The sequence below is a fragment of the Macaca mulatta genome, chromosome 13, assembly GCF_049350105.2.
Source record: "Macaca mulatta isolate MMU2019108-1 chromosome 13, T2T-MMU8v2.0, whole genome shotgun sequence".
Classification (NCBI taxonomy): domain Eukaryota; kingdom Metazoa; phylum Chordata; class Mammalia; order Primates; family Cercopithecidae; genus Macaca; species Macaca mulatta.
In genome coordinates this window covers 109,539,057-109,551,656 of record NC_133418.1, presented here as the reverse complement: position 1 = coordinate 109,551,656, position 12,600 = coordinate 109,539,057, and the positions used below count along the sequence as shown (strand labels likewise).

The 12,600-nt window shown below is 35.8% G+C and overlaps 1 protein-coding gene across 2 annotated transcripts in view; it reads right to left on the bottom strand.

The window, feature by feature from the left end:
• Window positions 1–12,600, bottom strand: part of NBAS (NBAS subunit of NRZ tethering complex) — a 390,381-nt gene that overhangs the window by 229,479 nt on the left and 148,302 nt on the right. For both annotated transcript variants that reach the window (XM_015111744.3, XM_077960110.1), the window contains exon 26: window positions 5,485–5,618. In XM_015111744.3, the coding sequence (XP_014967230.3) occupies window positions 5,485–5,618 (134 nt within the window). The remainder of the gene's footprint in view (window positions 1–5,484; window positions 5,619–12,600) is intronic.

Here is a 12,600-nt window from a genome sequence, read left to right as displayed (position 1 = left end):
CTTTTGGTTCAGTTGTACTTAAAGGTAAAAAAAAAAATTATAAATCGATTGTTTAAGATGAGGTAAAGGGTAAAATCACTGTTTACTACTGTTCTTTTAAACCAATGAAACAGATTAAGAAAAAGCATAGTCGTGTTGGCGTTCTCCTAGGCCTATCTACACAACTTAGGATCTCCTCTCCAGGAAGTTTCCATTAGGATTCTATATACTCAGGAAAGTTCTTCCACATAATCATCCCCTGTGCATTAAGGGAAGGGAATCCCATCCACTTCAATGTTAAGGAATCAGCGAGAAGTACATCCATCACATAGATAATCCCTGGTAGGGAGTGAAGATGAAAAGGCAATGCTTTCTGAGGAAGCCAGTAAGCAGAAACTAGGAGAAACACTATCATGAAAAAGATCACAAACTAATAAAAATGTGGTTGGTAGGGAAGATTAAGTATGGCACAACATATGTGCAAGTGAATAGAGGAATATGGTGAAAAAGATTATAACTGCTATAAAAGCCCTCTTTCACCCTAGACAACTGTGTGTCCCAAACACTCAACTGAGAAACACTGCCCCTGCCACTCTCAGGTGCCGTCTGTGCAATGCTCCACCTGAATTCCCGCAAGATCTTATGGTTTTATTTATTTTTTATTATTTATTTATTAAGTACAATTTCCACTGTATTTTTCTCCAGAGAATAGTCTGTCTTCATTTAAGGACTCAGCTCCTTACATAGGCTTTGGTGGGGATTGTGGGGCAGCACCCACAGGTCAAAATCGGCGTGGGGGTGTTCGGTGCTTCACGACATCAGTTCCTGACTATTTTGCTGTGAATTGCAGCCACACAGTAACGTCGCTTCACACGCAGCTTGGGAAGCACATAGGCATTGAAGATGCTCGCTTCAGAAATGTCCCTGACTGCTGCGGCCTCCACTGTGTTTCAAATGACGAATTTCTTGATGCCCTTGTACTTGGGCATGCATCAGGCACAGTTCACGCAGTGAACAGGCTGCATGTGGCCGCGGCCCTTTTTGGCACGACCATTGTTCCTTCTTTTCTTTGTCACCTTGGAGGAACACACCAGAGAAAGCAATGGTCTTATTAACAAGAAGTCCAAATAAAAAATCTTTGGACTTGGAAAATTAAAAATGTCCTGCTTTGGACAAAAAAACCCTCATTATTTTTAAAACTATCTGCCTGGTTTAAATGTATCTGACAATTAATCAGTGCAACTTACAAATATTATACTATCTGTTTACACTAAGTTTTAGGCTTTGGACAAGAATGATGAGTGGGATATATTCTACTGAAAGTCCTTCAGAAGATTATTCATCAGAGTTAACTTCCCTTAACATACTCAGTCAGCTCTGTGTGTGTGTGTGTGTGTGTGTGTGTGTGTGTGTGTGTGGTTTTTTTGTTTGTTTTGTTTGAGACAGGGTTTTGCTCTGTCACCTAGGCTGGAATGCAGTGGCAGGATCATGGCTCACTGCAACCTCTGCGTCCTAGGCTCAAGCGATCCTCCTGGCTCAGCCTTCCGAGTAGCTAGGACTAAAGGTGTACGCTACCACACTCAGCTAATTTTTACATTTTTTTGTAGAGATGGGGTTTTCCTATGTTCCCCAGACTGGTCTCAACTGATTCTCCCGCCTTGGCCTTCCAAAGTGCTAGGATTACAGGCATGAGTAACTGCACCTGGCCTTATTCAGCAATCTTTTGGAAATTATCATTTTACAGCTCTATTATAATCATTTATCACAGATATTTGAGGTACAATGTTCTTCCTTTGTGAACTGACATTCACGAACATAATGAGTAAAGAATTTTTTAGCCAGATTAAATAATCTGCCTAGGTAAGATGCAAAAAAATTTAATTAGATTAAGTGATTGCTCATTTCTCAAATAGCAAATGGATGTATTTATAGCTTACCATTTGATAAATAACAACTATTTTAACCACTAAAAATAAACAAATAATCACCAAGAGAATATAAATTGAAAAACTTGGCATGAAGAACAAAGAGAACCACAGAAAATATTTTGAGCCCTATATTTTAATACAAGGCTAATTTGTAATTACAAGTTACTTAGAAAATTAAAAACATGAAATGCAATCATTAAGAAATTAATGGAGTAACAAGAAAATATCAAGCCATTCTTTGTGTTTACATAAAAAAAATGTTAGATCAGAAACCAATAATCTGAAGCCAAGAAACGCTTTTGGCCATGTATACATGAGAGGCATTTCTTAGCCTATACACTCTTCAAAAACAAACATGTTAATCCCCTAACTATAACATCTACGTAGAAAATGTTTTTAATATCATAATCCTACTGATACCATGATAATCTCCTCAGAGCAGGCAAATTACTATTTAATAATTAATAGATAAGCTCTAACTGATATTTATGCTATTTGAGTTTAGTGGAAAACAAAGCCTAATATATTTACTTTTAAGAGTTACGCACATGAGTTGGAAGTCAGTGATTGTGCCTGGTTGACTTAGGAACAAGAAATGAGATATGAAGCTGACAGAGGAATCATAAGGTTCCCACCGAGCCCAGTAAGGAAGAAACTCCCTGCCACGCCAGCTCTCGGAGGAAGGAGGGGCTTCTGCATCTCTGGTCACACTCCAGGGAGGAGCAATTTGACTACAGACACACTGACCGCCTTTGGGTTGAGATTTTTAAACAATGGGAACAACATTTTGCTACAAAAATCTATTAATACTATCCAGTTTACCTGCCTTTGGCTGCCTATGGAAGGCCTACAGTTCTCAGAGACACACTTGTACACTCTGCTGCTCTCTACTAGGGATGTGAGGTAGCCTGTACTCACACCAGTACAGGTCTGAATAATACACAGATGCTGAGTCCACTCTGATTTACCTTTCCCTATATGAAGAAGGAAGGAAGAAAAGAGAGGGGTACAAATAAACTTATCAAGGAAAAAATATAAGAACATTCTTCAAAGGTCTGAAGGTTATGAATTTCCAGAATGGATGAGACCATTCAGTGAACACCACAATGAATTTACATATGAAACAGAAACACATCCTTATGCTATTTCCAAACACCAAAAATGAAGATATTGAAATCTTCTTTAAAAAAAATCCATATTTAAATAGGTATTATTCAGGATGCCACTGAACTTCTCAACAATACTAGAAAGAAAAGACAAGAGTAATACCTTCAAAATTCACAAGATAAGGATTCTAAGTCTATGATTCCATGTACAATTAAACCTTCTACCAAGTAAAAGTGTGCAATTATGGTATTTTCCTAATATGTGACAGTCTTTTAAAAAATACCTCTCAGGCAATCTTTGACAGGAAGTGATTTGACAGTATACTCCATCAAAATGAGGAAAAAGTGAAGAAAGAAGAAAGGAAAACCAAGAAATGCAATATGCAACACGAGAGAGAGGCAAATGAAGTCCCAGGATAATAGATGGACAGCAGACACAGAGAACAATTCATTCATACCAATTCCAAGAAGGATGTTTCAAAAGGAAGAGAGCGAGAGAAGAAGAGACAGATAGAAAAAAACAAAAACAGAAAGGAACAGAGAGATTATTAAATAGTTTTCACGACTGAAAGTAGTTTAACAGTTCTGTCAAAGCATGAGGGTGATGGAAAAAAAGAAAACAACAGAAAAGGAAATTATTCAATCCAAGAAAAACAGATAGTTGTATTAAAAGGAAAATAAATCACACCTAGTTCTGCAGTATAAACAATATTTACATAATCATAATGATGAAAACACTGGAAAATCGTAGGAGAAGTGGATATGGGAGAAGGGAAAGGACTTCCATAAAAGGAAGTCAAAATGATATAAAATTGCAAAATCAAAAAAATAACAACACGAGCATAACATTTTAAAGGAGGTAGGCAAAGACAAGGAAAAATCTACCAGCGAAAGTATTTGCTTTTTGAAGACAGGAATCCAAGGATGGGAAAAGTGGGCAGCAAACAGCTGTTTATCAGTGGATATTACTAATACCAGTCTTCTTATTCCGACTTTAACTATGTTCATACATTATTTATATTTAAAAATTAGAGGAAGATAATGTCCCTTTAGGCTCCTTTATTTTAGAAAAGAGCCTCCCCACGGCCCCATATTTTGTCTTCCTAAATGACACTAACTGTTTAAAGTACAAAGACCAGTTAATGCACAGAACAGCCCACATTCAGTATTTGTCTTACTCTTCATGGTGTTATTTAACTTGTCTCTCTACTTCCCCTATTAGCTGCAAACTAGAAGTTCAGCCTAAAAGACTAATCTGATTAGACTCACGGTAAACAACTTTAGCAAAAATATTTCTTAAGGGCTGCTGTAAGACCAGGTGCTTCATACTGCATCACATCAGGAGGCATATAAGGTCAGGCAGTCTGACTATAAGTGATGCCACCTTTCACGACTTGGTTAAGATGATGGCAGTTAGAGCTCAACTTTGAAATTAAAAAAAAAAAAAAAGTCACTGGGGTAATACTTTGGTATCATGCAAATAACCTTTTCTCATTAATCTTTCACCTGATTTCACTTCCACTAATGACTGCATGAATAACTATTTCACAGTAGATTGCAAAATTGGTGACTGCTATCATTTGCTACATAAGAAATAAATATTTCCTTTTGTCAGATATGATCCCCCCTCCCAAAATAAAAAGAAGAAATAAAAATGTCCTCAAAAGTAAAAGGAAAAGAGAGAAAAGAGGGAGAAGATAAAAAGAGAGCAAAGAGAAAGAGAAAACAGAGAATGAGGCTTTCTTGTCTAAATATCTGATTTTGTAAATCGGGAAATTAATGACCAAAGAAGTAAAGTGACTTGGCTAAAAGTCACAAAAGCTTAAAACACGTCTGCTGGTATTTACCACTCTTTCATGTGTTGTTATTTATGTCCCCAGATGTGAAATTTATCATACATACTCAATTTAATAGAGGGATCAGAAGAATAATTGTTACCTGACTTCCAAAGAAAACATACAAATTTGACTTGCATACAACTAAATAATCCAAAAGCATATTATAAACATTTCCATTTAAACACAAAAGTAGTTAAGAATTAGGTACATTCACTACTTAAAAGAATTCCTGTAGGCAAAGGCAAAGAACAAACAATTCATAGAATAAATATAATTAGTCCATAAATGTGAAAAAAAAAGCTTCATTAAAAACACAATTACTATCTACTGACTTATAAAGAGTAGTTTTTGTGGAGATGGTGGTGGTATTTTTGTTCTTTTATAGAAAATTATCATGTTTGACAAAATTCAGAATTTAATTATAATTACAGTTGAACAAAATATAGAACTTCCCATATATTGGTAAGACAAGAAATGTTTATCCTAGGCAATAGGACTGAGGACGATTTTGTTTTCTTCTTTATGTTTTTTTCACATTCCTAAAATTCTCTAAGGTAAACATTTGGGGAAGCAACGTTTTTAACTGTTAGGATAAAACAACACAATTAAGACTGGCATACTGTGGATTCTTACCCATATCCTCTTTCTGGCAGACATTCTAGTATGTCATAGCAAAGAGAGAGTTGGTCATTTCGTTCACAGGTATAGATGCACTCTAGTGCTATTCCCATCAGTTGGTCCTGATCAGGAATAATTTTTTGCTGCAGCTACAGAAAATAAAGTATGTTGTATTAAATGTCAACAGATTTATAGTCAACTTTTCCATATCTCAATACTACTGTCAATAGAATATTAAATAGCACAATTAATCAACTATAGAAACAAGTCTTGATTTTTCTTTATAGATTTCTAGGGTCTTTAATAATTCTAACTGAAGTCACATTTTAATTACAGAATCAACCATAAAAGATAATTTGTAACCCCATAAGCTGTGTATCAGCTGAAAACAGATTCTTCAATTTATGACCCAGTCAATATAGAAAAAAGAAACACTGTGAATTAAAAAGGCAATTCATTAGAACATTTCTAACCCTGGAGCCAAATTCTATGTGTTTCAGTTACAAAGTTATAAAAAAATTCCTTAACTGATATTCAAAGATGTTACAACCTATTACTTTTCAGTAGGCACTACATATTACTCATTTAACTACAGAGTGCTGACATTCTATTCAAAAGAAGTCCAATTGTAATAGAGTACTGTGCAAATCACAGAACACATTCCATAGTTCTGATGAAGAAAGATGGCTACTTAGGGTCACTTTCTATATAGAAAAAAGCATTTCCCATTGCAAACCACAGATTCCCATTCTTGGAGTATTTTCCAGGATACGAAAATAACCAATTGATTTTTGTTTTTCTCATCTATAAAGTGTGAATATTAACAATACCTTTCTAAGAGGACTATTGCAAGGATTAAATAAATTAATAAATATAGAAGGAAAAATACAGAAAAAAGTAAGAATTTGCATGCTTATATTATTAGCACCACAGCAACCAAAGGAAAGTAATTTTCTTAGAGCTCTTTTCAACAACGAAATAAATCTAAGATAATTTCCATGATAACAGTCTACTAGTTTTCAATGTTTTAGTAGAAATTCATCAGTAAACACAAAAGAGATAGGAAAGTGATGGAGAGAAGCTACCAAACAAGGGCATTTTCTCAGTAGAAAAGCCACATCAATGGATGTAAAAAAGAAACTTTCAAGGTTACCAGGAAAACAAAGTTTTCCAAAGCTGCCGAATTAAAGGATTTATATACATATCTTCAAGGTACAGTTGGCCCTCCATATCTGTGGGCTCCACTTCCCTGGATTCAACCAACCATGGATCCAAAATATCTGGGGGAAAAAGTGTCTGTCTGCGCTGAACATGTACAAACCATTTTTTCTTGTCATTATTCCCTAAACAATATAGTATAAAAACTATTTACTTAACATTTACATTGTATTAAGTATTATATGTAATCTATAGAAGATTTAAAGTATACAGGAGGATGTGCAAAGGTTATTGCAAATACTACATCACTTTGTATCAGGGACTTGAGCATCCATGGATTTTGGTAGCCTGGTGGTAGGAGGGCTTAAGAGGGGTCCTAAGGCAACCCCCCCCACAGATACTGAGGGATGAATGTATTCATTTGAAAAAATGTCATCTTTAACCAAGGTTGCCAAGTGACTAACTGGTAAAATAGGAACAAGCTGAGAGTAATAAAAATAAGTACTGTTGAAAATTAATAAAAACAGCTACCTTTTCCTGATTTATTTTTCCTTCTTTCCTGTGTGTGTGTATATATACAGCTTTGTTTTGTTTCTGTTTTTTTGCAGATACAAGGTCTCACTGTGTTGCTCAGGCTGGTCTCAAACCCCTGGCCTCAAGTGATCCTCCTGCCTCGACTTCCCAAAATGCTGGGATTATAGGCATGAGCCACCACACACAGTCCTCTGATTTCTTATTGTGTACCAGGTACCATTTCTAAGTGCTTTGTGTGCACTAATTCGTAAGTCTTCATAAAAATCCTATAAAATTAGTACTAGTACTATTCTCATTATACATAAATGAAAAACAAACACCCTAACAGGTCAAATAATTTGCCTGAACCCACAGAGCTAATAAGTGGTAAAACAAGGATTCAAACCAGGCAATTGGCTCCAGAGCCTAAACTAAGCAACACAGGCTCTCACAATCCTGCATTCAGGAAGAATGAAAGAAAATGAGAGAAGATATGGCAATAAAACACTCATATATGGTAAGAAAACATCCCCGGAAGATAAAAACACTGAAACCAATTTCAGTCAAGGAACAATTTGGGAAACCATTTGAAATAAAAGCCAAAGTCCTAATGTCTTACTTGTTCTCCCCACTTCCTGTCTTTCCCTCTGTGAGACGTTAAAGAACAACTTTTATTTATTTTTTTATTTTCTGAGACAGAGTCTCGCTGTGTTACCCCTCAAGTGCAGTGGCGCAATCTCGGCTCACTGCAACCTCCACCTCCCAGGTTCAAGCGATTCTCCTGCCTCAGCCTCCTGAGTAGCTGGAATTATAGGCACCCACAACCACATCTGGCTAATTTTTGTATTTTTAGTAGAGACGGGCTTTTGCCACGTTGGCCAGGCTGGTCTTGAACTCCTGACCTCAAGTGATTCGCCCACCTCGGGCTCCCAAAATGCTAGGATTACAGGTGTGAGCCACTGTGCCCGGTCCTAAAGAACCACTTTTAAGTTCAATGTCCTTGAGTCCATATTTGATCACATATGCTCAAACCTTATGTTGAGAATCCTTTAACAGTCTTTCAGTATGAAAGGTAAACAATAAACCTTTTGCCTTCCAGTTAAATGCCTCTATGGCCTGCTCCCATGAACCACTTACCCTTCTACATAAAGTTTTATTCCACTCAAATTAAATTACTTGCACTTACCTAAACATGATATTAACCTGATTTTGTCTCCTTGTTTTAGTCTACTTCTACCTGGAATGTCTTCTTAAGAAGACATGTCTTGCCATGTCTGAAACCTATCCAATAATCCAGTTATATCTTCATTTGACTTTGACTTAAATTCAGCTTTCCCAGATGTCTACAGTCCTGGAGTATGCTCAATAGTTGCTAGTCCAGTGAGTAAGTCCTTACACTACTCTCATACATAGATACCCTTTTCTCTCTGTATTCCTATGGCACATTTCTTTTCTTATGCCATTCAGTATATTTTTTAAAATATAATCTGTTGTGTCCATAAACCATACTGTTCAAATCTGTAAGACATTTTTCAATCTTTCCCTGTTAGAATCCCTACAAGATACCTAACTTCATATAGTCTAAGACACACTTTTTTTCATCATTCCTTCCCTATGATCTCAGTTGTCACTTTTATACTGTCATTTGCCTTTTCTCAAGCTAAAAGAAGACAGCCCATCTGGGACTTTCTAAGAAGTCAATGAAATGAGTCTTCCACACCATAGGCTGCAGATTATCACCCATACTGCATAAAAAGATAAAATACAAAAGAATAATAATTTCTAAAACATCTTAAAATTATGCACTATATACACTAGAAAAGAACACAGATGATAAGATAGGATACCTGGAAAATCCCAAAGAATCAAGCAATGAAAGAAATCAGTGAAGTAGCAGAATACAAAATTAACATACAAATAGCTTTTATATACACAAACATTAAACGGAGGAAATGAGGGCAGATAGTACCAACAGAGAAAACTTAAAACTCAGGAATAAATTTAACAAAAAATGTGCAAAACATCTAAGAGGAAAATTTTTAAGCAATCCTAAAAGAGATTTAAAAAGACATAAACTAATAGAACAACATCCCCTATTGTTGGATACAATGACTGAACATTAGACAAATACTGGTCTCCCTAACGTACAAATTCAATGCAATCACAACAAAACACCGACAAGCAATTTTATGAAAGTAGACAAAATGGTACTAAAGTTCAGATAGAAAAACAAATACACAATAACACAAAAACAAAAACAAAAAACGGGGAAAAAACCCACAGAGGAATACTACCTCCTCAGACATTAAAACACAATAAACTCTCTGTAATTAAAATCATGCAGTACTAGTGCATGGACAGACAGACCAGTAGAATACAGAAACTCTAGAATTAAACCCATGTACAGATGGAAATTTCGGTATATGACAAAGGTGGCATTTCAAATCACCAGGGTAAAGAGAAACTTTTTAATAAATGATGCTGGAACAATTACGTAGTCATTTGGGAAAATAAAATCAGATCCATGTCTCATAATACAAAAAATAAACTCCAAATAAATTGGGAAGAGAAAAATAAAACCATGCAAGTACTAGAAGAAAACGTGAGAGAATTCTTCCTTAACTCTGAGTATGAAATGGCTTTCCAACCATTACTCAAAATACAGAGGCAGTAAAAGATCGAACAATCTGACTACACAAAAATAAAAAAACGAAAACATTGTATGACACAATAAACAAAGTCAAAAGATAACTGAACAATTGGGAGAAGTATTCACAATATATGCCATAGACAAAGGGTTAGTTACACGAATATGTAAGAATTTCTAAAAATTAAGGTACAAAAGAACAAAAACCCTAGGCAAGAATGGAGCAAGGACAGGAATAAGTTCAGGAAAGAGAGATAATGTCTACCTAACATACCGGAACATGTTAAAACTCATTCGTAATTAGAAAAGTGCAAATTGAAACAACACTGAAATACCATTTCTCACCTATCACATTGGCACAAATTTTAAAATATGACAACAAATTCTGTTGGCAAAATTGTGGAGAAATGGGCATGCTCCTACTTGGTTGGTGGCAATGTAAATTAGAACAATCCTACTAAAGAAAAATTTGGCAATATCCAGACAACTCTTGCCTTTTTAAACCCAGCAATCTCCTTCCAGGAATATACACTGAAAATACACCAATAATTTAAAAATACATATGGACAAGGTTATTCATTGAAGCACTGCTTGTAATTGCAAAAATATTTGGAATGACATGCATCCCAATACATGGAAAGCTAGTGAGACTAAATAAGTAAGTTCTTAAAATTTTATTAGATTTAGATTTATATCCATATGTGGCTAGTGGCTACCATTTTGAATAGCATAGCTCTAGAGATACTTTTCAATTCCTGAGGACCGTAGACCAAATTGCAGCCAAAAGTTTAAGGGGTTAAGTATGCCCTCCACAAACACATCTTGCTGGGACAGGAGTCCAGGACCTGCCAAGGAGAGGGGCCTAGTAAGCACCCGATACTTCCGATACTTTCTGGAGGATTACACCCTAGGAATAAGGGAGAACTAGAAATAGGAGAGTCTTTTCAAAACTTGAAACAGCTCAATCCCTGATCAGATTACAGGGACTTCACTACTCAGAGAATAAAATGACAAAGAGAGTGGAGATAACTTGCCACACGGGTAAGGATAATTTCCATTTCACAGTATTGCAAATTAAAACCACAAGAAGATGCTACTATGTACACAGCAGAATGAGTCAAATTTTTCAAAAGACCCTCAACGGCAATTACACAGGTGTTTTTTTTAGAAAAATGTCTAGCCTTATACATTATGTGTAGTTTTCTGTTATGTATGCCGTATTTGTTTTCTATTGATGCCATAACAAATTATCACAAACTTGATTACTTAACACAAATTTATCCTCTTACAGTTCTGTAGGTCAGAAACCAAAATGGGCCTGACTGAGCTAAAATTCAGTTGTCAGCAACTGAATGTGTGTTCCTTCAGATGCTCTAGAAGAGAACCCACTTCCTTGCCTTTTCCAGCTTCTAAAGGGTGCCCACACTACTTGTCTCATGGCCCCTTTCTCTATCTTCAAAGACAGCATCACTCTGACAATTCTATAGCATCCTGACCACAGCCAGAAAGATCTGCTACCTTTAAGGACTCATGTGGTTGGACTGGGCCCACCTGGATAATTCAGGATAGCTTTGCCATCTAACAGTCCTTGCTTTAATCAAACCTGCAAAGCCCCTTTTGCCAGGTAAGGTAACATCTTCATAGGTTCAGGAATTAGGACATGGACATTTTGGGAGGCTATTATTCTACCTACCACACGTGCTATACGTCAGAATAAAAATATAATAAAGTAATATGCATACTTGACTATTCAAAGTCTGGTTAAGATTATCCTCATCCAACACCTGAACAACTCAGATCCTTTGATCATTTTAACTCTGACACTAAAACTCCCTTCTTACTATTGTTCATCCTGCTTTTAATACTTTCCATACTTTTTCATTATTATTAATTTATACACTGAATGCTTATTTATATTTTTTTCATATTTACTGTTTCCTAAGTATGATTCTTTTTTCCCCACTCTTTATCATTCCCTCTTATATCTCACTACTTTCTTTTTGGATATAATTTCCTTCTTCATGAAGTACATCCTTGAATAATTCTTTCAGGATGGGTCTGTAAATGATAAACTCTGTTTTCAGTTATCTGTAAAAAGTCTTTTTTACACTCACATTTGAATGATAGTGTCTCTATGTAAAATATCCTGGGTTAGAAATGCAGTATACTATGTAGCTTAAAGGTTTGGAAGTCACACTACTTAGGCTTAAATCCCTAATGCATCAGTAAATAAGAAACATATAATGTGAGCAAGCTAACTAACTACTCTGCTTTTCTGAATCTATAAAATGCGAACAATGATAGCTATATAGTCATAAAAAACTTTCAATGAGTTAATACATGTGAAATGTTTAAAACATAACTACCAAAGAAAAAGCATTAAGTAGCCAGGCACGGTGGTTCATGCCTATAATCCAAGTGCTTTGGGAGGCTGAGCCGGGAGGACTGCTTGAGGCCAGGAGTTCCAGAGACCAGCCTGGGCAACGTAGCAAGACACCATCCCTACAAAAAGTTTTTTTAAAAGCATCAAGTAAATGCTGGCTATCATTAACTATTAGGTTGACTTAAATATCAAGGTTAATTTTACTCGACATTTAACACGTATATTATTTCATTGTCTTCTGGTATCCATTGTTCTTAAGAAGTCTGCTTTCAGATTTACGGTTTTCCTTTGACTGTAACTTTTGTTTACACTAGGCCACTTTGAAGATTCTCTCTGTGTCCATGGTATCCTTAAGCTCCATTACAGTGCATCCAAATCTAGGCTGAACTATATTTCACTTATCTTCCTCAAGATCTGAATGCACCTCGTA